At 36.2% G+C, this 25,371-nt stretch overlaps 4 protein-coding genes across 6 annotated transcripts; 2 read left to right on the top strand and 2 right to left on the bottom strand.

Moving 5' to 3' along the window:
• The first annotated feature begins 1,180 nt into the window (after window positions 1–1,180).
• LOC111799853 lies at window positions 1,181–8,128 on the top strand. 3 transcript variants are annotated; one of them, XM_023683337.1, is made up of 12 exons: window positions 1,181–2,064; window positions 2,263–2,361; window positions 2,544–2,746; window positions 3,125–3,321; window positions 3,527–3,635; window positions 3,743–4,053; window positions 4,270–4,563; window positions 4,639–4,752; window positions 5,246–5,324; window positions 5,432–5,747; window positions 5,817–7,078; window positions 7,822–8,128. In XM_023683337.1, exons 1-12 carry the CDS (start codon window positions 1,997–1,999, stop codon window positions 7,974–7,976), a joined length of 3,207 nt encoding a protein of 1,068 aa, XP_023539105.1. In that variant the 5' UTR covers window positions 1,181–1,996; the 3' UTR covers window positions 7,977–8,128. The 3 variants fall into 3 exon arrangements, with proteins under 3 accessions (XP_023539105.1, XP_023539103.1, XP_023539104.1); XM_023683335.1 differs by having other exon boundaries at window positions 5,243–5,324; XM_023683336.1 differs by having other exon boundaries at window positions 4,270–4,600; window positions 4,676–4,752; window positions 5,243–5,324.
• Window positions 8,129–10,061: 1,933 nt separating this feature from the next.
• On the bottom strand, window positions 10,062–14,561 carry LOC111800069 (C-terminal binding protein AN-like). Its single transcript, XM_023683651.1, has 7 exons — window positions 13,728–14,561; window positions 13,012–13,180; window positions 12,790–12,920; window positions 11,787–12,587; window positions 11,658–11,705; window positions 11,075–11,188; window positions 10,062–10,442 (listed from the first exon to the last, which is right to left on the bottom strand). The coding sequence occupies exons 1-7, from the start codon at window positions 14,313–14,315 to the stop codon at window positions 10,371–10,373; spliced, it is 1,923 nt and encodes a 640-aa protein (XP_023539419.1). The 5' UTR covers window positions 14,316–14,561; the 3' UTR covers window positions 10,062–10,370.
• Window positions 14,562–16,387: 1,826 nt separating this feature from the next.
• On the bottom strand, window positions 16,388–20,490 carry LOC111800070 (uncharacterized protein At1g01500-like). Its single transcript, XM_023683652.1, has 3 exons — window positions 20,442–20,490; window positions 19,466–20,181; window positions 16,388–17,573 (listed from the first exon to the last, which is right to left on the bottom strand). The coding sequence occupies exons 2-3, from the start codon at window positions 20,165–20,167 to the stop codon at window positions 17,343–17,345; spliced, it is 933 nt and encodes a 310-aa protein (XP_023539420.1). The 5' UTR covers window positions 20,168–20,181; window positions 20,442–20,490; the 3' UTR covers window positions 16,388–17,342.
• Window positions 20,491–23,369: 2,879 nt separating this feature from the next.
• Window positions 23,370–24,541, top strand: LOC111799845 (heavy metal-associated isoprenylated plant protein 39-like). Its single transcript, XM_023683325.1, has 3 exons — window positions 23,370–23,520; window positions 23,602–23,677; window positions 23,782–24,541. The coding sequence occupies exons 1-3, from the start codon at window positions 23,515–23,517 to the stop codon at window positions 24,174–24,176; spliced, it is 477 nt and encodes a 158-aa protein (XP_023539093.1). The 5' UTR covers window positions 23,370–23,514; the 3' UTR covers window positions 24,177–24,541.
• The last annotated feature ends 830 nt before the right edge of the window (window positions 24,542–25,371 follow it).

Below are 25,371 nucleotides of genomic sequence, written 5' to 3'. Positions count from 1 at the left end.
AAAGCAAGTAAAAGAGGTTTGGAACGAGCATGCAATCATAGATAACACGCTGTGAACAAGCATGATCGGGATAGTCAACACACGGCTACATATAAAACGCCTTGGACAAGCGCGACGGTTCAAATTTTCTCATGAACACCCCTAGATAGCTATTTTGATTAACACAACGTTCGAGTTTCATGTGTTAAGCATATAGCTAACGTTCCTTCTGAGCTAGGATCAAGCTCATATTTTGAGTATGATTGGGCCCTACTACGGTAAAGCCTGGTGACTCAATCGTACAACGGGGCTCGAGTTATCAAGAATCAAAATGACAAGGACTTCTCACTGAGCAGATTTGATGCTATCTTGAACAGTCGAGAGAACGAGGGTCGCTCTCCTATCTTGAACAGTCATACTGAATCCCACCCGCTCTTGATCTGGGTGGGATCTATCAGCAACGACATTCTCTCTTAACTCGAGACCAGAATCATGGAATTCTCTCTCGGAGATGCGAAACTAATGACTTTCGATTTCACGATCACGATAATTTGAAGCTCAACCCTAATATTTATTCTAATTTGTTAAGTTGATTAGTTTGCTTATTCTTTATATTAATTATTTATCTTTTTTGTTTAGGGTAATAAATATGAAAATAAAAATTGGTAAATATAAAGAGACGGCGCACTAAAAATAAANGACCCTAATATTGATTCTATTTGTTAAGTTTATTAGTTTGCTTATTCTTTATATTAATTATTTATCTTTTTTGTTTAGGGTAATAAATATGAATATAAAAATTGGTAAATATAAAGAGACGGCGCACTAAAAATAAATTTATTTAAATCCCAAATTTATTTTTACTCTTAAGGGGTAAATTTTGTATTCAACTACCACGCTTCAAAGGGCGCGTGAGAGTAACGTTCAATAACATAGATGAGGTGGTTGGCGCGTGGCTGACAGGGAGAAACATGCGCGTGGGATTGTGTTAACGCTGTAACTAGTTGAATATATATATTTTTAGTTTATAATTTGTTCCTCTTTCCTGATGTATGTGGTTTAGGTTGATGAACAGAGACCAGAATTCCAGCACTCGAATTTCTCTCTCGCGNGCATGCGCGTGGGATTGTGTTAACGCTGTAACTAGTTGAATATATATATATTTAGTTTATAATTTGTTCCTCTTTCCTGATGTATGTGGTTTAGGTTGATGAACAGAGACCAGAATTCCAGCACTCGAATTTCTCTCTCGCGTCGATTACTCGGGAAATCCATTTATCCAAACCCTAGAAGCTTCCAATCCGCAAGAAGTTCGTGTCCATGGGGATTTATTTTTGAATAATTTTTGTTTTGGATCCAGGTGTTTTGTTTTTGGTTCGTTTTGTTTGTTTTTTTTTCATGTACCAAAACCCTAGTTTCAATCTGGAGCTCTCGGATTGAACAAAACCCTAGAATTTGTTCTGGTGCGACATCTAAGATCACGTGTTATAACGGTAATTTTGTTTGTGGTGGATGGATCGTGTGGGAATTGGATTTATGATTCGTTGAAAGCGCGATTCTACGTAGTAATCTTGTTTTTTGGGGTTGAGATTTAATTGAAAGAAGTGGTAAACGGGATTTGGAGATTGATAAATTTTTGGCGAGGGAGCTTGGGTGGATGGAGTTCACTTTTTGAGGGATTTTGATGCGCATTCAGCTGGATCATAGATGGGATTGCCTCTGAGTCTGCATTTTTAATGCTTCCTGACTTGAATTAGCTTCGATCGAACGAACAAATTTGAAGACAAGGCGATGGAGAGTAGTTTTTAGCGTGTTGTCTGCATTGAATTAATTGATTTTCTTTAAAGAATGAGACGGTATAGTATCCAATAAATTTCGAATTAGCTTTGCGGTAATCTTGGGCGGCAATCTTGGGCGGCGTTGTTGTTCAGTAAATTGGTTCTGGTGCTGTTGAAGACTTTTTGCATATCGATCCATTGCACTGATTAATCTTGTCCCGAGTAAGCAAGCAAGCAGAATGAGCCTCAAGAAGGAGGATTTGAAGCCACACGATCAGACTGCTACAGTGAAGCATGATTTGCGAAAGTAATTACATATAATTTGCAGTTCCAAACCGATATCTGTGGTTTATTTTCTTGTTTCTTTCTTCTCCTCTATTATTTAATTCTGGCTAGTATTGACTACATTTTCTTGATCCTGTTTAGGAAACCTAAGTTTTCTTACACGANGCTATCTACTGTTAATTCTGGCTAGTATTGACTAGATTTTCTTGATCCTGTTTAGGAAACCTAAGTTTTCTTACACGAGAGATTTCCTCTTGTCCCTGAGCGGATTGGATGTTTGCAAAAAGTTGCCGAGCGGTTTTGACCAATCAGTTATCGCGTAAGATGGTCTTTCGTGCATCTGTTCTAGTTTTTTTTACTACTAATAAGTTGTAATTATTCTTTGTTTACGCTACTGAAGTCTGTATCTTACAAAGTAAAGAACCGACGATAAGCCTTGTGATAGTATTCTTATTTTCCTTGTTGGATTGTTTTTCTGAGCATATGCCCCCCCTTGTGTAGTGAATTAGAAGAAGCTTCCTATGATAGGCAAAGAGTTTCTGGAGGGTTGTCTTTGAATAGCTTTAGGCGCAATGAGTATGGTTCATCACCACCCAATAGGGCAGAAACGACTAATTATGCTCGTCGAATACATGGAAAGAAGGACATTAATTCTTCTGGACGGAGTGATAAGGATAGCGATTCACAATCTGACCGGGATTCAGGTGAGGTCTCTTCTTAATCTATTTTTAAGTTTCGATAACTTCATTGTTCTATACAAACTAATCTGAATATCATGTCGTATCCGGCTTTGTTAACTGTTGGGTCCCTGCTGTAGTTGATTTAACTTTAAAAATACTGCTGTCTTGGAAATAATTTCATTTACATGTATATTAATAATGATATTTCTGCCTACTCAAACGCGGTTGACTAATGGAGCTCTGGCAGCATTTCTCTATTTTAAAGCAGAGCACCTTGAGAACACGTTATTTGTATTGGTTTGATATCCTTAAATAGTTGTAGATGTTGTTAAAACCAGTCAATTCAGGATTTATGATGTGAAATTACTACAATATTGACATTTGGAATATTCATTTCAACAGTGGATTCTGGGTGGCGATTAAGTGATCATTCTAGGAGGCCTTCGCAGGGTCCTGAACATGATGGACTTCTTGGTAGTGGTTCTTTTCCAAGACCACCTGGATATGCAACAGCATTTTCGGCACCAAAAGTTCGAGTACATGATCAGTACCAGCTAAATAGAAGCAATGAGCCATATCATCCACCTCGACCTTATAAGGTTTCATTATATTTTCCAATCTTTCTACTTTGCAAACAAAATTTAAAATTAAATTTCCATCCTTGGATTATGGTTATACATTCAACCATATGTCTTTAAACATAAACAGAATCATTTTGTTGAATGGGTAAGTGAATTACACAACAAGAATTTGAAATTATACTGAGTAACCTTTCCTTATGGATGTTGTTTTTTCATTAATCAGGCTGTAGCCCATCAACGAGGGAATACTCATGATTCGTACAATCATGAAACTTTTGGTTCTTCTGAGTTGACAAGTGAGGATAGAGTTGAAGAGGAAAAAAAGAGAAGAGGTAATCGCTCTTTTCTCCATGATGCTTGATGTACTAACTTGAACATCTACAGATCTTGTTCAAATACTTATTCCAACAATACTTTTAGCTGACAAACTTAATTGCAGCTTCATTTGAGTCGATGAGGAAAGAACAACATAGGGCATTTCAAGAAGGTCACAAGTCAAATCCTGTGAAGCAGAGAGATGGATTTGACATCCTAATGCAGTTGGACGAGGCTAAAGATGATAAGAAACTACTGAATACAAGCAGTGGTTTCGATGAACCTATCTCCTTACAATCTTCAAAAAATGATCGAGAAACTTTTTTTCCATCTCAGACAACTGTATCTAGGCCACTCGTGCCTCCTGGATTCACGAGCACTGTGTTGGAGAAAAACTTTGGAACAAGGTCTTCAGTTAATCCTCGTTTGCTGGAGGTGATTATTCGTTTTCATCATATTTTTTTTGGTTTTAATAGCTTGGAGTATAAGGTTGTTTCCCATTTAAAAGTTGTCAATGGGGTGGATATGTGCCTGGGCAGTGTGTTTTTGTCGTCAGCAAGTGTCATATTGTTATAATAAAGAGTTATTCTTCTGGCACTAGATAACACTCTTTCTCCTTATTAACTGCATATATGTTTGTCACTTGTGTAGGGTAAGGATGACGTCGACAAGTCTCTGCAAACCAAGGACAAGCAATTGCATAATGGGTTCTCTGAAGATTTAGAGGGAAAAAGTTCGTTAGAGCAAATGGGTCGCCCTGAACATTATGGAAAAACAAGCACCAATGCTTCTACTAACAACACTGGTGAAAATATTATTCATCTGCTTTCGGCTGTAGGCATGTCTAATCAAACAACTGGAACAGACGTTCAATCTCGTGAAAATTCTTTGGAAGTTTTTGAAGCTATTGAAAACAGTGCAGTTGTTAATTGTAAGACTGAAATGGTACCAGCGAATACAGCTGTTGGTGAAGCAAGTCAAGGCCATTCATNTGCAGTTGTTAATTGTAAGACTGAAATGGTGCCAGCGAATACAGCTGTTGGTGAAGCAAGTCAAGGCCATTCATCTTCAATCTTAGAAAAACTTTTTGGCAGTACCATAAAGTTAGATGGCGGTGCTACTAATTTTATTGAGGTACTCCTGAATGTAGAAAAATCTTTTTCAGCCATGGTATTAATTTTCTGGTTTTGAATCAAAATCAACTTCCTATATGTGGTATTATTACTAGAAGCCAGCTGGTATATTATCCCATGCATTTTACCCAGATTAGCTTTCTAAAATTTTCTAAGTTAAGAAAAACAGGCCTAAATGCATAGAAGTTATGAAAATCAACCCCAGCATGTGGATATCTTTTTGCAATTTCAATCTTATCATAGGAAATCATTTTATTGACGAATCATTATGTCCCTGTTGAGTAAGGGATGGAATTGTTTCATAATTTGGAACTATAATTCTTTTGTTACATTTCTTTTCCTTCAATTTGTATGTAGTTATTTCTGCTCGAATAAAAATAAGTACCTCCTTTTCTCCTCGTTAGATTTTCATTTAAGAACAGAAGTAACAAAAGCAATTCTAGTTTGGATACTTCTATCGCTGATGTATGCTTTGCGGGGGTCTTATGCAGCAGCAGGACAGTGAGAAGGATGATGCATGTAGCCCTCAAAATGCTCAATCTTCTAGATTTGCTCATTGGTTCATGGACAACGGTATGTTGGTAAAAATTCTGTATTCAAACGATTCCTTATATCAGTGGTTTATTACCTGATTGGCTTCGAGTTTTAATGCTCATAGCTCATTTTTTTTCACCTTGCAGATAGGAAACAGGGGGATGACCTTTCACCTAAAAGGTCAATTGACTTGCTTACTATGATTGGAGCTGGAGAAAAGGGTGGATATGATTTTGTATCTGATGTGAAGCATTCTGAGCAATCTCTGCCCACAGTTGCCTTTCAGGGTTATGAATCTGCAGAAAGTTATATCACATCAAGTGCAACATCATCCAATGTTGCAAAGACTGAGCCATTTTATGATAAGAGTAAGCCGGAGGCTGTTTCTGCGATTCTTACCTGTGAGGCCGTTGAACAGTCACTGCTGTCAAAAGTTAAAGAAAATGACTCAGCTTTGCAACCATCTGATCAAAGATGGAGTCATTCCGATGCTGATGTGAAACATCCAACTGTTAAGAATGATGATCTTGNGTCTGATCAAAGATGGAGTCATTCTGATGCTGATGTGAAACATCCAACTGTTAAGAATGATGATCTTGCATCATTGCACCTTCTCTCATTGTTACAGAAGGGTTCGAGTCCAGTGATTGCAGGATATGGTGATGATGGTGTGAGTGTAGGCTCTGCAATTCACAATAAAAAGGAGGAAAGTACGCACAACGTTTCAAATCCAGGGAAGACATTAACTCTTGAAACACTTTTTGGGTCTGCTTTTATGAAGGAGCTTCAGTCAGTTGGAGCTCCTGTTTCTGCACAAAGGGGGGGTTCATCAGGATCTGTCAAAAGTGATGTTCCAGAACCACGCGATCCGATCACAGATGATGGTCTGTTGTCCAACAATGAAATTCGGCCCAGTATGATTAATCACGATCATGGTGTTCTAAGACAGCAAAACCAACCAGATAAAGTTCGTGGACAGTGGTTAAATCTGAATGGCCCTCCGCCTGGAATGGATTCTTCTCATCCCCATGCTAAGTTAGGACATAAGATGGGCGGCTATGACGGACCAGCTGAAATGCCCTTTCCTCAAGAGGACAGTTTAATCATAAGTGATTCTATGAATCTTCAGAATCTCATGTCTATTGGGAATTCTGCTAGACCTCAACCTCTGTTGTCACACAACTCACAAGACAGTAATGCTGCAATCTTTAACCCTGCCTTCAAAGATGAAAGGCCTAGCATGGGAGGTCTGGAAGGGCTGCCTTTTTCAGCCAGTCTCTACGATCGGAGGGAGACTGAAATGCCACAACGGAAAGCTCCGGTTCATTCCAACTTCTCCCAGCTTCATCCCCAACAAACGAACAATGTCAAGTTTCATCAATTTGAATCTCATCCTCCTAACATGAATTCTCAGGGAGATAATATAGCGTTGCCAGAAGGAATGGTTCATCACGGCTCACCATCTAATCATCAATTTGTATCAAATATGCTTCGTCCTCCTACCTCCGGATTATCTGGATTTGATCATTTGATTCATCACCCGATGATACAGCAGATGCAAACTTCAGGCAATCTTCCCCCACAGCATCTTCTTCAAGCGTTATCTAGAGGTGCACCTCTGCCTATGACAAACAGAAGCGTTCCTCTACATCCTCACTCCATCAGAGGTAGTGCAGCAACTCTCCAACCCAACAATCAGGTTCCTGGATTAATACAGGAACAAAATTCAATCCAAGGTTTTCATACCGGTCAGCGTGTGCCTAATACTGGTGGTCCCAGAATTCCCTCGCCAGGTAACACTCATGTTATTTTGCTTGAACTTTAAGTACTATTTTATATATGTTATTAATATATATATTTGACTGATAAATTAGTTTCCATATCCTGTTTATCTGGCCATTATGTGTTCATATTTTTCCCCAATCGACATGCCTCTATTAAAGTCTGCAGCTGATTATACTATCTTTTGTCCATAAGGAAAATTATATGGTTCTCGACTCATTTGATCTGATTGTGCTCAAGACATTCTTTACTTTTCCCCAACTTGGATACATTTACACTTAAAATCACTCTCTCTGCATGATGCCTGCTGCGGAGTGCTTGTTTTGCTGTGACTATAATTAAAATACTCGTATAATTTAATTTGCCTTGATCCATTAAGCTTTTGGGTTGATTGGTGATTTAACATGGTGTCGAGATTTTGTGTTATCTCCTCCCCAATCAATATTGTTTCTCACTTGTTAGACCTTCTTTAAATCTTGAAATCCACGAGTGGGGGAGAGCATTTAAGTAGTGATATTGTTAAATTTACAATAATTCATCCATTTAAGCTTTAAAGTTGATTGGGTGCTTTAANAAGCATTTAAGTAGTGATGTTGTTAAATTTACAATAATTCATCCATTTAAGCTTTAAAGTTGATTGGGTGCTTTAACGAGCTATATAGATAAAATGCAATGCAGTTGAATATGTGTAGCTCATTGATCTCTTATTTAGAGGGTGGCTCTCTTTTATTCTGATTTCTCGTTTACATTTCAGCTCCTGGTAACCAACCAGACGCAATTCAGAGGCTCATCCAAATGGGACACAGATCGAACTCGACCTCGAAGCAAATTCATCCGCTTTCTGCCAGTGGTGGCCATGGTCAGGGGATGTATGGTCACGAGTTGAACATGGGTTATGGGTACAGGTAATATTGTAACACTGTACTTCGAGCATACTTGCCCAAATCCTCAATTCCTTGGATAGAGAATGGACACAATTTGCTCCTCTTAGTAGGATTGAGTGAGAAATGTAAGTAATGAATCCTTCTTATGCTTGTTTTTGTTGGTTTGTCTTTAGCTTATTTCCCGTGTGGTTTCTAACTCGAAACGTAGTTCCTAAGTAACCCGACAGACAAAATGAAATCAGTAGGTGAAGGAAAGTGCTGTGTTTCATTTTTTTGGGAGGCATTTTTAAGAAATGAACAGAATTGTCTGCTGTAGGGATAATACCCTCTTACGAGTGAAAATTGTTCAGTTTTCTCAAAGCGAATTTGCCAAAATTGGGTTCATATAGGATTAGTTTCATTTCTTCGTCGTGTTTTCGACAAAGTGTCGAAATCTTCGATCATTGCCTGCCATGTCTTTATCAAGAGGACAAGATGCGTTAAAAGCGATGAACATTAGATCTTAGATGACAGCGAAATCCACGTGGAAAAAATGCATTATTTCATTGGGTGCCCCTCTATTGAAGAGTTTTAGAACATGACATCTTATTTTGCAAAATAGGTCTTGTGCTGCATTATAATTGTGATTCGAGGACGAATATATGGAACTAAACATAGGTCTTGTGCTGCGTTATAATTGCGATTGGAGGACGAATATATGGAACTTGAGTTTGTTGGATGGAGGACGAATATATGGAACTTGAGTTTGTATTTTAAAGCATGTGATACATTTTCCTTTCCCAAGTCCTAATAAGTGGGATTTTACCATTTGGATTTAGATTATGGTATGGTATTTTTGAGACAAATTTAAACTTCACTTTGTTTGATGTCTAATGTCTTTCCAAAATGAGGTTTAACTTCCTTTTCCTTTTTGTTTCTCATGTTTTTATTGAAGCTTAAAATATTTATTTATTTACTATTTAGATTTATTTATGTAGACCCATTATTTACATTTGCATTTGCATTTTTGTTTGATTAATGATAAATATCTTGCGTAATATGTTAGTGATAATGCAGCCAACTTATAGGAAATAGAATATTCATAATTATACCATAACAATAATTCAATTTTGATTGGTTTTTTTTTTAAGAAATAATTTAATTGTCCATTCGAACATAAATGAGTGAATAAGACATCTTTTAAAATGTCAATAATTTAATATTTCATCAAAATAAAAATAAACCTAAAACTCATTTCAAATTTACTCTAAACTAAAAAAATATTATTGGTTTCTAAACTTTCATGAAAATAATAATTTAGTCTTGAAATGTCGATTTGTTAATTTTTTAAGACTATAGGAAATAAATATATTAAATTTATTAAATATCTTAACCTAATAGATGTTCATCAAATCTTTACAATAAAAATAAATTCAATTATAACAAATAAATTATTGCATGCTGATTAAATTGTTATAAAATTGAACATACATAAATTAAATTGTTAATATCATAAAAGTTTGTTAATGTCATAAAAGTTCAAGACAGAGATTTTGATACTTTTCTGTTACATTTTTTACTGAATTTTCTATTTTTATTTTAAAACACTATTGGTATCATTTAATTTACAAACATGAAGAATATATTCTAGTTTTTCTATAGGAGGTAATGGTAGGCATGACTTAAATAATCACAGGCTTGCTGCAAAGAAAATATTTTGTTAAAAAAAAAAAAAAAAAATAAATGTATCAATAATGTAATTTATTTTAGCATATGATAAACTTGATGAATGATATAAAGATTAAACATGGGCACCCGACCCTCCACAATGGTATGATATTGTCCACTTTGAGCCTAAGCCCTCATGGCTTTGCTTTGGACTTCCCCTAAAATGCCTCGTACCAATGGAGAGAGTATTCTTTGTTTATGTATGATCATTCCCTAAATTAGCCGATGTAGCCGATGTGGGACTTTCATCATCCAACGCCCTCTTCTCATAAAATTTATGAAAATTATACTTGTAAATCTTTTTTTACTTGATTTCTACAAATGCTTCTAAAAGGGTAAAGCCTTAGAGCTCTAAAATTTCTACCAGATTTCAGGATTTACGAGCATTTATGGAACAAAATCATGAACTAATTGAGCAATACATTGGTTTACGTTTTACACTGAGGAGAAAGAAAGTGCGTTCAATCTTAAAAAAAACTCTCGGCAAAGCCCTAAAATAGATTACAAAGCACACTCATTCATCCACAGGTTGAATAAATAATAGCCTACAACTTCAAAGCCTATATAGTAAAGAAGGCAATCAACCGAAAGAGGAATAATAAGCTAACCAAAAACAAGGGAAGAAAAAAATGCTCTACAACTTTTAAACCTTTCAAAGTTAAGCAAACCTTGAATTAGTCGACAAATGGGGTGGAAAATTTGAAGACTTCGTCTAATCTAGCCAACGGGTAACTCCATCGTCACCTACGGTTGCGAGGACTTCAATGCGCACGTCCAAAAGTGCCTACAATTTTCGTTAAATAGCCAATACTATAGAGATGAGTGGAAGAAAGGGATTCATCCATGAAAGGAATGTTTATGCATCACATACTGCAAAAGGAACACTAGAAAGCTCATACTGAGCGCGAGATCACCCCAAGGACGCCTTCAGTATCCAGGGGAACTAGAATGAACAGTGCAGTAGCAATAAATGCGAGAATATGTACTTCTAAGTGCTTTTGATTAGCTAAAAACAGTTTTCCTGTTTTAAAAGTGAAGTCAACTTTCTCATAGTCTTATGATCAACAAGCTGAACCATTTTATATACCAAAAGTTGAGAAAACAGGTATACCATTTTATATAACTAAGTTCACTGATGTCATGCATGGCAAGATGGGACTCTTCTATTCGACAAATACAAAATACAGATGACCGTGTCGAACTAAAAAGACAAATCAGGAACTAAAGCCACACCCACAAGTATACCAAATAAGGTCTATAGAAAACTATACTCCCCTCCGGAGGACTCTTTTTTCTTTTTGTTGGGGGGAGATAGAGAAGAGAAGAACACAAAATAACTTCCATAAAATTACAGTCATGAATTAGAGACAACAGTACGCAATCAAGATTCAAGAAAGTACTACGAAAAGAACTTACCAGGGGGTTTCTACAATTGGCCAGCCTACATTCTTCCAGAGAGCCTTCTAGTGTCCAACTCTCCCAAACATCAAAACTGTGGCTAGCAAATACGAACTCTGTTCTACGATTTATCTGAAAAATGAAAGATCAAACTGAACCTTGAGATCTAGAGATAGTAAATTAAAACAATTTGACCACAGCCAGATGGGTCTTGCTCAAATAGTTAAATATATATATATATATATATATGATAAATGCTTCATTGAGGTGAAGAGAAAGGTTGCAATTAAAATAGGACCACTTGAGCCAATAAAGGTTATAAGAAAGAGATCCAGGCATGCATAATGAAAGAGGAATAATACAGATACTTCAAGATTTATAACCTTCACAACAGACTTAAATATTTAGACCAAAAAACAAAATTTTCAACGCGAGTAAGTAACTCAGATCAACGTTATTATGCAAAAATGTTCCATTCTAATGAGAATATCATCAACATCTCCATAAAATGTGTGTTCATGAGGTGAGGGTGGGTATGCACGACACACAGAGTTCGAAGACCAATTGTATAAAATATGGTACAGCAAGCTTGTAATCTTACCTGCAATAACTTCCCGCCAGCAGATAGAGATCGAAGACCAATTGTATCCTGAAAAATAGAGCATCATTTTATGATATCAGCTATCCAGTAGTAGCAACTATAGTCTTAAAAAAATGTTCGTTAACAAACCTTATTTCTGAAAACAACCAGAAACTGGGCAGCAGGGTCTCTTTTTGTCACATCTGTCATGGTATCAAGAAACCAACCACCACCTTTAACTCGTTGCCGGGATACATGGAGTGCAGGATGATCTCTAGCATATATGGCTATAATATAGCCATCTTTCAGCTGATCAATAGACTTTCTAACTAATTTCTTGCTAGATTTATATGATGGATCTGAGGTAGATTCTTGCATAGTCTCCAAAGGAACTTTCCTGTTTCTTGATTCATCAGGGGAAGGAAATCGAGAACTTGAACTTAAAACTTGATCTGTGCCACTCATAGCAGTATCATCTTCTCGATGAGAGGTACTTTCCTTTTCTAACATGAGATTATCGTCTAACTTCTGTTGAGATTTTTGACGTGTATGCCTTTTTTTGGCTTTCTTACCAGACCTACTGCGTCTTCCATCAGATCTGGTGACGGTAGTTTGTGACAAAGTGGAATTCTGGGGCTGACTGGATGACCCAGTTGAGAGATTCAACCCTTTCTTCTGGGAGTTCATTGGAGTTAAGTGGTTATCATCAGTCAACCGTTCAACAGCAGCAAGCTGAATGCTGACTTCTTTGCCTCGACCATCAGACTGTTCTTTTACTTCAGTAACTTCACTTTCATCTTCATCCTCATCAGAGATGGCATTCTCAGGAACTACCCCATCAACAAAGAACGTTTGTAATATTGAGACGCATTTCTCCCTGATCTCCATCCATACCTCTTCACTATAATCTGCACTGTGCGGAAGAATCAAAACATTTGGCATTTCCTTCACCTGCAGCACAATTATATTATAATTTATTGGTTACTCACTGACTTTTTAACTAGAAGTATATACTGTTTCTTAGAACTTCTACTCGTTTTGAAACCATGGAAAGGTAAAGTGTGCTACTAAGAATGAATTACAATATTACAATATTCAAAACACTAAAGCACCAAGCATTTCAATTGATATAACTGAAGAAAGAGTAACATACCCATGCTTCCATCCACTGTGGCCCTTCAGCACCATCCAGGGCACAGCCAGCCAAGGTTCCATCGATCAAAAGTTGCTTCACAGCACAATCATCTAATAGTTGGCTGCTACCAGTGTTAACAAGAAACGCCCCTGTAAAACAAGATAATCTCCCCTTAACGTAAAACAGAATAAAAAAGGAACTTTCAATAAGGAATTCAAATTCATTCAGATTATTAAATACCAGGCTTTATATGCTGCAGACATTCAGCACTGATAATCTGAACCGTGTCATTTGTTAGGGCACAATGAAGTGAAACGAGATCACTTGCAGCAAGCAAATCATTAAGAGTATCCATTCTTCGAGCAGCAGATGGAAACGTTACTGTCGACTTGCTCACTTTTCCCTTTCCCTGTATAAACAGAGTTCGGAGCAAAAACATTTAAAAACAATGCTCATAGTCGAAAAGAAGAATAAGCATTGCGAATCAAAGTGAACGCAAACAAGTAGATGAAATTTGAATTTACCCATTATCAGGTAGCATGAGCCCTGCTAAACACATTCATGAAACTACCCAAGATGGAAAAAGTTGGAAATATAAAAACCAGAAAAAATGAACTAAGAACAAATGATAAGTCCTCGTAAAACTTTATTTAGCCCAAAGTCTAGCGCACAAGGAGGCAGGGGAATCAGAATTTTGCTATATCAAAACGAATATCCAATAGAGTTCATGATTTCAGTTTCTAGGCTTCATATAAATCATGGTGCAAGAACGAATAAGCTGATTACAATCTTGAAATTGTCATTCAAATCCCAACTAATGTAACCCTCCAAGATCCAACAAAGCTACTGGTGGTATCTAGCTATGGAATCACGTCATTTGGAAACATATGCTCTTGGTAAGTAAAAGAAGACTTAAATGTTGGCCTAAGAGAGTAAGAAAGAGCAAGGAAACTTACATCATTGACGTCAAAATAAAGCACGCTAATCTTGAAAGCTAAGCTCCTCGTAGCCAAAGCCCTAGCTGAAGAAGATCTACCAACGATTCCCAAAACCAGTCCTCGACAGCGCCTCATTCCACGGCAAAGAGGCTGGACAGAACCGAGCCATCCCGAAGCAGAGAGTGTATGACGCGAGAGTAGATGAGTCCGACGAAGCAAGCCAAGAAAAAGCGCCATGACAGAGTCGGCAATCTCCTCCGCCCGGGAAGTATCGACATGAATCAAACGAAGACCGAGATCCGAAGCCAAAGCAGAATCGACAGAGCGGTCAGCAGAACCAAGGCAGAGAATAAGATGGTAAGGATGAAGCCGACGCTGAGCAGCCCGCGGAAGGTACGCAAGCGAGTGAAGAAGCACCGCCGTAGCCGACTCAATTTTCCCGTCCGCCAAACGACTAAGCGGCACATGCTCCACAACAGCAACGCCAGCCAGACAATCCTGTTCAAGCGAACAATCTTCGATGCAGTTAAGAGTAACAACCAACGGAAGAGACTTAGGGTTATTCCGGTGAGGGATAACGGCGGAGGATCTGGGATTTCTGCTCATCGTCGCAGCTGCAGAAATGATCCTACCTCCCCGCCGGAGCTCGTATTGACACCAGAGCTTGAGGCAAAGTCCAAAATTCCGGTCGAATCTTAAAGGAAAATCGACATTTCTCTCCCGGCGGACTCGTTTGCAACAAGTGTTTGAAGTTGGTGGTTGATCGTTCCGCCCGGCGACGGGTCGTTTTTGAGTGCGAAGAAAAATGTCTTCGGTCAGTGAAATCCGTGCCCTCCGCCAAAGGTTATTGCATACCCTCGTGATTTCACTTTATTCCATTTATATCCTTCCTTTGAATCATTACAACCACTATCATATGACTCCTAAACAGTAATTTCCATCCCACCAATCATTTCAATTTAATTTAAATCCAATTTAATAAAAATACCTCTCTAACTTTGTATTTAATTTTAAAAACTTACTTTTCAATTAAAAAAATTAATAATAATTAAAATATACTCTTATAATTTATTATAATTTAAGTTCGAACAAAAATCATTAATATTTTATTTCGAAAATATCTTTAAACTTAAAAAAAAAAATAAAAAAAAAAATTTAATTTTATTAAAATCATAAATAAAAAAATAATTTAAACTTAAAAAACAATTAAAATAATTTTTGAAGTGCTGCTAGATGATTTCCGACCATATATTAACGGTAATAATTTTTTTGAGCGATATTAATGTTTCTTTTCAAATTTCATTATTATTTTTTAACATAATATTAACAAAAAAAATAATAATAAATAAATGATTTTTTTAAAAAAATTAAAAACTATATTTTATTTTTTAAATTCAAAACTATTAAATTTTTACTTGAGTAAATTGGCTTATTTAAATATATTATATTTAAAATGCAAAGAATGTTTCAATTAAATGCAATAGAAGATTTCAATCAGATTGATTTTGTACGTTCAAATGCGTTGAATATTTTGAAAAACCATTTTCAAATATTAAAAGCAGTCGCATTTATTAATATTATTGTAACTTGACTATTTAATATTTCTTTAATTTGTTAACAATTTTATTACCATCTCGAAGTTAATTCCTCTTTTTTAACTTTTAGTTTCGAGTTTAGGGTTACCAAATTCCGTGTCCTATTTTGGTCTCTGGACTTTTATAGTATGTTTTGATTTTTAAGCTTTTAAAATGACTATCGGTTTTGACGTTAACAGAAAAATGATGTGGTTGCTACGTTGATATGAGTTTGGCGCCACACATTCTATGTCGGAAGCCAAACAGACGGAAGAGAGGAACAAGAGGGCCTTTGGTTTCTTATCGATGGTAGGTCGAGCACGAAACAGATATAGATACCATTTTGGTTCTAAACAGATGCAATAGAGTGGATGGGGGGATTCGAGCACGAGTCGACGACGTTCTGCCAACACTGCGTCCAATCGTCATGAGATAAGAGAAGCTCATACATGAAATGAGGGTTGGATTAGAGGATTGGGTTTGGGATTTGAGGGGTGAAGATGAGACGTTAGAGCTGGATGAAAGAACTATCCTTGGACTATGGTTAACCTGTCATGCATCCATTACCTAGGTTGCTTATTTGGCAGCTTATTTGGCACCAACTCATTTCAACAAAGTGCCACATCATCATCATCGTCCATCTGTTAGTTCATCAACAGACAATTATCATCAGAGATCAACACAAAAATGGACGATAGCTTTGAAAGTTCGAGGACCAAAAAGAACAACATTAAAAAGTTTCGGAACCAAAAAGGTATATAAACATATACAAAATCATCTCCCTGTTGGTAACCAATACTCGTCTTTTACGTAGAGGAAATCCTGGTTGACAAAAAGATTATAATCCCGTCTTTCAAGAATCGTTACTCTCATCGTGACACACTGATTACTAGCTAACTAATGCATGAGGTAACCAACCTGAAGAAACAGTAGAACAGATCATATGGCTGATGAAAGACGAAATCCTGTTTGACAAAAAGATTATAATCCCGTCTTTCAAGAATCGTTACTCTCATCGTGACACACCAATTACTGTCACCAATTACTAGTTAACTAATGCATGAGGTAACCAACCTGAAGAAACAGTAGAACAGATCATATGGCTGATGAAATGAGCTCAAGAGGCTGTAATTGCATATCACATTCACAGAACTCATCCAGGGAAAGTTGCTACATGAAACGTGAGATAAATTTTGGACAGAACAACTCAAACTCTAACTCTAGTACTTTATCATTATACATTTTCGTCCTCTCTTTTCCTTTGTTTCGTATTAGTTCTTGTACTTTCGTAAAAATGTTCGTTTCGTTTCCAGATCAAATTATCGAGTTCAATAGTAATTGAAAGCTGACAAGATTCTGTGGGGACTTTGATGCATCATCACCCCACCTGTACTACCATGTCAGCTTTACAATACTATTTAACTGGATAATCGACGTTAGAAACCGAACCAATGTGATAACGAAAGTACCGAAACTAAATTAAAACAAAATAGAACATAGGGAAAAAATGACAATGTAAAAGGAGAAGAGAAAAAAAAAAGGCAGTATTCTATATACATCAGCACCAGTACAGAAAAGTAGATACTCTTAAGACGAAGTCAAACCTCACACAAGTTTATTCTGTTCTAGGAAATCCATTTTTTCAGCAGGGTTGTGTTCAACGCTGCCCTTCGAAAAAACGCTACAGTGGTCGAGGATAAGCACCGAAACAAACCTGCATTTTATGTAAAGAAACATATACATAGAATATTAAGCAGCCATGAAAATGAACAAGAAGGTCTCCGCTGCCAGAGAGGAAGTGCTTCATACAGAGAATAGAACAAAAAGGAGAGATTGTACAGCTTTCATTCAGCCCGGAGAAGAAGTTAATGCACAACATCCTGGAGAGGCTATCACTGATTTCTTGATTCTGTTCAAAGTCCTAAAACTTAGCGCCTTCTTGCCTGCGTTATCTTACGTTATGTTCAGGCTTAACCATCGGGAACCTGAAAATCTCATCCCTTTTATTGTATATTCACTAGTATAACAGTTTCCAGATTCCCGAGTAACGATATCCTAATTACATAAACCGTCGTCTAAAATGTCTCGTTGTGGTTTGGTATGAACGCATGAGCAAGCCAACCCCAATTCCCACTCCAAGGCACACTCCAAGACCAATGCCAACACCCACTCTAACACCAGCATTAAACCATGAGAGCTGCCCATCTTCGCCAGTGTACATATCATCACGGTAGAAACCATGCCCCATTTTACCATATGAGTCATAACCATCAACTTCAGACTCTGACATCTATAATCAGCCCAAGAAAGGAATATAATCAGTACAGCAAAAAGCAATTAAACCATGTTCCACAGACCATAACAACTCAACAAAACACAAGGGATTATAACTTGATTAGAAGTTGACGTATTCCTGGAAATTGCTGAGTTTTCAATGATTGATCGAGGGACAAAGCGGTCGAAGAACAGGGATCAAATAATCAATGCAACCAAGATTCTAAAAGAAATAATATGACAATAATAGGGTTCAGCAATAGAGGAGGACCAAGTGGTTTGACTCATTTCACAACCAGAAACTATAGTGAAGAGAGAAAAACACTTATTTTTATCACAGTTCTCTATAAGCCTTGTACAGCTTAATTCGAATGTATTGAGTATGATACATTCCGAGATCACCATTCAATCTCTTGCACATATGAAATGAAGAAAGTTCCAGGCTACAACTTTTAAAATCTTAATTAATAAAAGTACCCTAAACTTTGTACTCTATCTAAAAAAATATTCATGAACTTTCAAAAGTTTCAATAATACCCATAAACTTTCAAAAAAGATAAAAAAAAAAAAATACTCTCACCGTTAGTTTTCGATGGAAACATTTTGTACTTTATTTCAAAATATTCTTAACTTTCAAAAGTGTTCCAAAAATACCCTTGAACATTCAAATTTTTTATTAATACTCTTTTAACTTTTTTAAAAAATTCTTATCATTAGTATGTAAACTGAAACTATTTATCTATACCTCAGAGATCATCTCTCTTTCCTCTCTCTCCTCTAACCTAGACTCAATGATTTCTCATTTTTCATCTTTTTTTTTTTCTCTTGTTTCTTGAATACCCTCTTCATCCATTTCTTTCATCCCTCAATCTTTAAAACTTCCTCCATTTCTTTTTCTTCTTTTTTTTTTCTCTTCTTAAATATGAAAAATCTAAATAAAAAGGAGAGACTCTCGCATTTCTCGACATGAATATAATAAATTTCATCACCCAAATAGACAATTTGTTTTCAAGTTGGCTTTTTCTCAACTCAAGACAACTTTAAAGAAATTAGCTATTTGGGTATTGAAGTTTCTTAGGTTTATGTTTGAACATCTTAAAAAATGAGAGAGCTCTTCTTTCTATTTAGAGTTTTGATATTTAATAAGAGAAAAAATAGAGAGAAATGGGGAAAAAATTAGAGATGGAAGAACAAAAGAATAAAATTAAGAGGCAAGAAAAAAATGAGAAATTGTTGAGTCATAGATTGAATCGAATAGGAAGATGATCTATAGAACATAGATAAACAAGTTTCATCCATACACGTAGTAAGAGTATTTTTCAACTTTTTTAAAAAGCTTAAAAGTTTAAGGATATTGATGATATTTTGAAAGTTCAAGGGCATTTTTGAAACACTTTGGAAAGTCATGGTTTCCATACCATAAGAGCATTTTTTAGCTCTTTTGAAAGTCTTAAGGATATTATTCAAACTTTTAAAAGTTCATAAATATTTTTGAGACAAAGTTTAGCGGTATTCTTATTAATTTAACCTAACATCAAAATATCACCCAGCTCTATGGAATGTTGAAATTCAATACCTATCCTTAAGAGACAAGAAAACCACTATCATCCCGGATACAAGACCATGCATAAAGCTTATGCAATCTATCGAGTTGTCCTAAAGTGTGTGAAGTCTCCAAGGATGTAAGGGTGTGGGATCCTGAGGTAAACATGCCAATATGCCATCTCTACACTAGCTTTGTTCGACAAGCCTATGTATAGCATCTGTAATTCTTACGAATCCAAAGTTTTAAAGGGGAGAATTCAGTTGCTCTTGATCGACAAGCTATATTATACGTTTAATAAAAAATTCCTGAGCTCACCTCACATACCGAGAATTGCGTAAGGAAATATAAGAACAACATTTTACCTGCACTTTTTGGTGCTGGATCAATCCATTAGTTCCATTCTCCTCCTTCCCAACTTCTTCATCCTCCGGAATTGCATCCAGGACACCCTGCCTCTGGTTCTTCCGCCTCGGACTGACCAGAATCGTCTTCGTCAAGATCACAGGCATACCGGAGCAACAACCGGCGATATAAACCTCGATTGCCGGCGAAGAAACCCCAAGTTTAGGCCGGAAGAAGGCCGACGAACCCGAACACATGGACGCAGCCATAAAACAGTCCATAGTCCAACCTGTCTTCGAATTGTTCTCCAATCCAATGCTCCCATTAACCCAATTGGCCTCCATTCGTTCCAAAGACCCACAGAGAATCAAATCCTCATTCTCATACACCTCGAACTCCACACCGCCGGTAACCCGAATACTGTCCGTGCTAACGTACGTAACCTCCGATGTTTCCTTGCTGAGCCGATCACGACGGAGGGCGATAGAAACGGAATCAGAGGCCGGAATTTGAGAACCATTAATTTCAAGGGAAACACCAATTTCGCGACGAAGGTGCCGCAGATTAAGATGATCAGGAACGCTATCAATCACACAGGGAGAAATCCGAACGTAGAAGAGGCGAACCTCCAACCAAGCAGAATGGCTTAAGGAAGGGCCATTGATATACGAATTCGAGGTTCTGGAAACCGCCATGGACGAATCTTTATCTTGGAAGTCCATTAGATCCTCGAATTCTGGAAGAAAATGAGAAAGAACAACGCAATGGAAGCAGTTTTCATCATATATTGGGAATCATCGGAAGAAAAAACCGGTGAGGAGTCCGTAAACAATAAATTGAGGGCGAAAATTAGGGTTTTGAAAAGGGAAACTGCGTGGAAAATGGGGGTTTTGAGGGAATTGGCAGGAATTTTTCATGGAGATTAAGGAAATGATAGAAATCATCAAGAATTGTAAGGTTATTATAATGAAACAGTGATGAAGCTTCAAGGCTGACCTGTCTGCTTGCAGATATTTCGTAGACAGGCGCAGACTTCCGAGACACACGTCGTTCCAATGGCAAGAACTCCCCCCTCTGCTTTATACGTGCACTATGCCACTTGTAGATGGGCCCAAACCCGGCCCAATTTCCAAGGCCCGTTTTGTTTCCAAATTTGAGTTAGTGTTGTTCCTTTCATTCATTCTCGTCCGTCCGTCCTTCCTTCCATACAAATAAGTCAGGTGATGCCAGATGTCGTCTCGATATACGTAACAAGAGAGCGAGTTCAGCTATTAGCCTTGTGGGTGGGAACGAGGTAGGGCTACGGCTGCCATCACAACCCGACCCATGACTCAATCGAGTGAGTGAAAAGCGTGGCAAGAGAGCGAATTCGGCTGTTAACATTGAGTGTGGGGACGAGGCAGGGCTACTACTACCATTACATTACCACCCGACCCATGAGTCAATCGAGTGGGTAAAAGGCATGGCAAGAGAGTGAGTTTAGCTATTAGCCTTGAGGGTGGGGACGAGACAGAGATACTACTGCCATCAAAATCCAACCCACGACTCAATCGAGTGAGTGAAAAGCATGGTTAGAGAGCGAGTTCAGCCGTTAGGATTAAGTGCGGGAATGAGACAGGGCTACTACAACCATCACCACCCGACCCACGAATCAATCAAGTGGGTAAAAGGCGTGGCAATAGAGCGAGTTCAACTGTTAGCCTCAAGTGTGGGGACGAGGACAAGGCTACTATTGCCATCACCATCCGACCCATTTAATGAGTTGTGAAATCCGCTATTATTAACAAATACGAAAAATTCAAAACTACTACGACAACCAACGCACTCTCCCGAGAGAATTGTTTGAAAATTTCTCGAAAAGCAAATCATAGATTCTTCTCTCAATAGCTTAACTTTTTCAATATACTCTCAACTAACGCACTCTGGTACACAGATGTACGATCTTCTGGAGCTTCAATTTTATTTTTATTTGGTCTCTAAAATTTTAATTTAAATTTTGATTGGTCTATAAAATTTTAAATCAATTTCTAATTACTTAGTGTACACCATCATGTCATTATTTTATTATTTTATTAAATTAATGTCATTTAGAAAATAATTTTAATTTTAAAAATTAATAAAAATACTCATAAATTTTTTATACATAATATAAAGTTTTGGGTATTTAAAATTTTTAATTTAATTTAATTTATTATATAATATTTAATTTACATAAGTTTATTATTTATCACCCTTTATATTCAACCTATAGAATAATTAACTAGATAAATGTTAAGAGGGAGAGCCTTAATTGGAAATATTTAAACAATAATGACTCATTAAAAAAAATTAATATTATATTGTACTAAAATATTTAGGAATTAAAAATAAATAAATAAATAAATAATTATGAGTCGCACTGTCTATACCAACAATGTACACATTTATTTATTTATTTTATTTATTTATTTATTTTTGAAATTTAAAATTTGGGGTTGTATGTATGATATGGGTAGCCAACATTATCTTAAAAATAAAATAATATAAAATTAGCAAAAATAGACAAAATTTGGAGTACGCAATTTTGCAATTATTGATTTTTGGAAATAAAACAATATTTTAAATCAAATCCCAACTTTTGAGTTCCTTTTTGGCATGACAACACATCGGCAAACCAGTGGCCATAGATGATTCGCCATGCATAAAACTGCCACGTGGCTGATGACAAGTATATATTTGGCAATAAACGTAGAACCCGTTGCAGCTGATTTTTTATGCCTTTTGGACGGTCCGATAGTACTTGTTGACGATGTGTTAGTGGGGTGGGGCCCGCAGTTCTCTGTTAGAGCCACGTCAGCGATAAAAACGTGGTTGTCACGCGCCACCGGTTACAGCGGTTACCTATTTCCACGTGGGTTATGTAATTAAGGGATATAATTATAATATATAGTATTATTTGAAATTTTGCGTATTTTTCTTATAAAATATTTAAATTTCAAAAAAAAAAAATTTTAACTACTTTTTAAATTTTAGTTTCATTTTGAAATTATATTAATTTTTAAAAATTACGGTTTTATAAATATCTATTAATAAATAAAATTTGAAGAAACTCAAATATTAAATATTCACAAATTACAAGTAAATATAAAAAAAATTTAATTTTCATATTAATATAAAAAATAGAATTGGATATAGGTTAGGTTAACCCGACTAAGAAAATGTCATGTGACCTAACCCAACCCAACATTTATGATTTGAGTTCGGTAGCTCGAGTTAGTCAGGTTTTAAGTCTTTTGTACATTCTGGAATCTTATGAATGATAGTTATCTATTATTATTTTTTGGTTGTCCGGTTTATCTTTCGTTAAAACTATTTAAAAAAATCTTATTTATATAACTAAATTTTATTAAAAAAATAAAAAATATTAAACATTCACATGTCACAAAGCATCACTAACATTAGTTACAAACGTTAAATTTATTAATTTTTACAATAATCTTAAAAGTAGTTAGATTGTAACCCTATTTTTTTTTTTTTTTTTTTTTTTTTTTTTTTTTTTTNAAAAAAATGTCAACGCCCAAACTGACTGGATTTTTTTTATTTTATAAAAATTCAATTCCAACCAAAATAATAAATAATTATAATTTGAACCCGATGTAACTTTTATAATTTTTAGGTAGTCTGTGTTAGTTGGATTCTCGAGCCAGATAAGAACTCCTAGCTGAATATAGGTATGAAATAAAAAACGACAAAACTCAAGCTCGTATCCAATAATGGTTCAAGGAGTATACAATTTTTCGAATCTACATCCAACCATTATTAAGAGGATACAACGACGATGATTTGATAGCGGCGCGTGGTGATGACGCGCGAGTGGTGGTAGTAGGTTTATTTTTAAAGCTACTGGGCATGTTCAATGCTGTGCCACTGAAAACCGAATGGATGGACTATATAGCCGTACCTCATTAGGCAATTCCTTCACAAAATTTGCACTCTATTCTCTCTCCTCCTCCTCTTCTTCTTCCTCCCTCCCTCTGCAACTTCCGCCATTTCTTCTCAAAAACCTTAAAGGAAAACTCAAATTCTCTCAATGAAGGTTTGTTTCGGAGTTCCTAATTTGCTGTTCTTCCGCTCTCTGTTCTTTCCTCTTAACATTTGCTCTGTTTCTCTCTTGCAGAAGGTCGTTCTAAAACTGGATTTACCGGACGATAAAGCCAAGAAAAAGGCCTTGAAATTGGTCTCCACACTCTCAGGTTAGACGCCAAGCCGAATCTCAAAAAATTTCGTGTTCTAACTTCGAATCTGCTCTGTTTTTGAATCGGTATATTCATCTAGCGTTTTTTAAATTATCGAACAGGAATCGATTCTATTGCGATGGATATGAAAGAAAAGAAGCTTACAGTGATCGGAGCCGTGGATCCGGTGACGATCGTGAGCAAACTGAGGAAGTTTTGGCCGGCGGACATAATCTCCGTCGGACCGGCGGTGGAGCCGAAGAAGGACGAGCCGAAAAAGGAAGAAGGAAAGAAGGAAGAAGAAGGAAAGAAGGAAGAGGGGAAGAAGGAAGAAGAGAAGAAAGGAGAAGCGAAGAAGGAAGAAGAGAAGAAAGAAGGAGAAGAAAAGAAGAATCCGAATCCAAACGACGCCGTTTTGGAACTGGTGAGAGCTTACAGAGCTTACAATCCTTATCTTACAACTCATTATTACGCTCAGAGTATAGAGGAGAATCCGAACGCCTGCGCCATCTGCTAATGAAACCAGACCATGTCCAAGCTTGGGGGACTGTAAAAATGGCGGCTACCGCTTTAAGTAAGTGTATAAAAGGAAGAACAGATGTATATTAGGTATTGGATCAGTTTTTTTTTCCCTCCTTTTCTGTTCTTGATGTGTTCTTCGTTTAAGTGATTGATTATCTGTTTTGTGTTAATTTGCGTTGAAAAATGGAAAGGGACTGATTAAATTTTGATTGGATCATGTGGGTGTCGTTGAAAGGGCGAACAGAGGGAAATTCTTGGCCATTAGAGGAATTCATGGTCGGTGATAGCCATTAGCCATTAATTGATTGTTGTGTGTATGGACTCTATTATTGTGAAATTAGATGATTCGAATCTTTTTAACTTTTACGTGAGATCTTAGGAAATAGATGGTGGAGATGGAAAATTTGTATCTATATTGTTTATAATCTTATGCAATAGATAGCGAAAACTTCTTATGAAATAGATAGCAGGACTGGAATAGAGATTCAAATCTCTACTTTTTTACGTGAAATTTTATGAAATAGGTAGCAGAAACGGAGATAGAAATTTGAATCTCTATCTTTTCAGTGGAATCTTATGATACAAGTAGCGAGAACGGGGATGAAAATATCCATGAAATAAGAAAGGAGATGGAGACATTAGTCTCGTGGTTATCTCTAATCTTAACCAATAAGAAAAAAAAAATAATAAAACTATGCTCCATGGTTGCCTTTTCTTTTACTTTAGTATTTTTTTTTCTCGACAATGTTTAAATTTCTAAAATTTGATGAGACGTTCGTCCCCTCGTAAAATTTTACAACTAAAAAATCTCTTATTAAATAATAGAACTTAAACTCAACCCAACTTTGTTACAAAATGTTAATGTGTATATAAATATTTTTGTTTTGATAACTCAAACCGTACGAGTTAAATTGGATTGATTAGATTCTTCGAGTCATCGGTTATTTTTTAACACCTCTATTTTCTTAAAAAAAAAATACACGAGAGTCGAAAATTTAAAATATTTAATATTTTAATAAAAAAAATAAATGTCATATATAGCTTTTTGGAGGCTTGTTTAAAGATTATTTATTTTTTAATTGTTTGGAGAGAATGGCCGTTACTTTATTATTATTATTTTTTTATTGATTAAGACATATCGTCGACAGAGATATTCATTTATTTCACAAGACATTTTAAATAGGGTAAAA

Source organism: Cucurbita pepo, chromosome LG08 (genome assembly GCF_002806865.2).
Source record: "Cucurbita pepo subsp. pepo cultivar mu-cu-16 chromosome LG08, ASM280686v2, whole genome shotgun sequence".
Taxonomy (NCBI): Eukaryota; Viridiplantae; Streptophyta; class Magnoliopsida; order Cucurbitales; family Cucurbitaceae; genus Cucurbita; species Cucurbita pepo.
This window is presented reverse-complemented; position numbering and strand designations above follow the sequence as displayed.

Coding starts and splice junctions, on each gene's coding strand:
- LOC111800070 (XM_023683652.1), bottom strand. CDS start 20,167: ATGGACTTCCAAGATAAAGATTCGTCCATGGCGGTTTCCAGAACCTCG. Junction 17,574..19,465: donor TCCAGCACCAAAAAGTGCAG/GTAAAATGTTGT, acceptor GGCTGATTATAG/ATGTCAGAGTCTGAAGTTGA.
- LOC111800069 (XM_023683651.1), bottom strand. CDS start 14,315: ATGAGCAGAAATCCCAGATCCTCCGCCGTTATCCCTCACCGGAATAAC. Junction 12,921..13,011: donor TCTGCAGCATATAAAGCCTG/GTATTTAATAAT, acceptor CTTGTTTTACAG/GGGCGTTTCTTGTTAACACT. Junction 12,588..12,789: donor CACAGTGGATGGAAGCATGG/GTATGTTACTCT, acceptor ATTGTGCTGCAG/GTGAAGGAAATGCCAAATGT.
- LOC111799853 (XM_023683335.1), top strand. CDS start 1,997: ATGAGCCTCAAGAAGGAGGATTTGAAGCCACACGATCAGACTGCTACA. Junction 2,065..2,262: donor GTGAAGCATGATTTGCGAAA/GTAATTACATAT, acceptor GATCCTGTTTAG/GAAACCTAAGTTTTCTTACA. Junction 2,362..2,543: donor TTTGACCAATCAGTTATCGC/GTAAGATGGTCT, acceptor CCCCTTGTGTAG/TGAATTAGAAGAAGCTTCCT.
- LOC111799845 (XM_023683325.1), top strand. Junction 23,678..23,781: donor ATTGGTCTCCACACTCTCAG/GTTAGACGCCAA, acceptor ATTATCGAACAG/GAATCGATTCTATTGCGATG.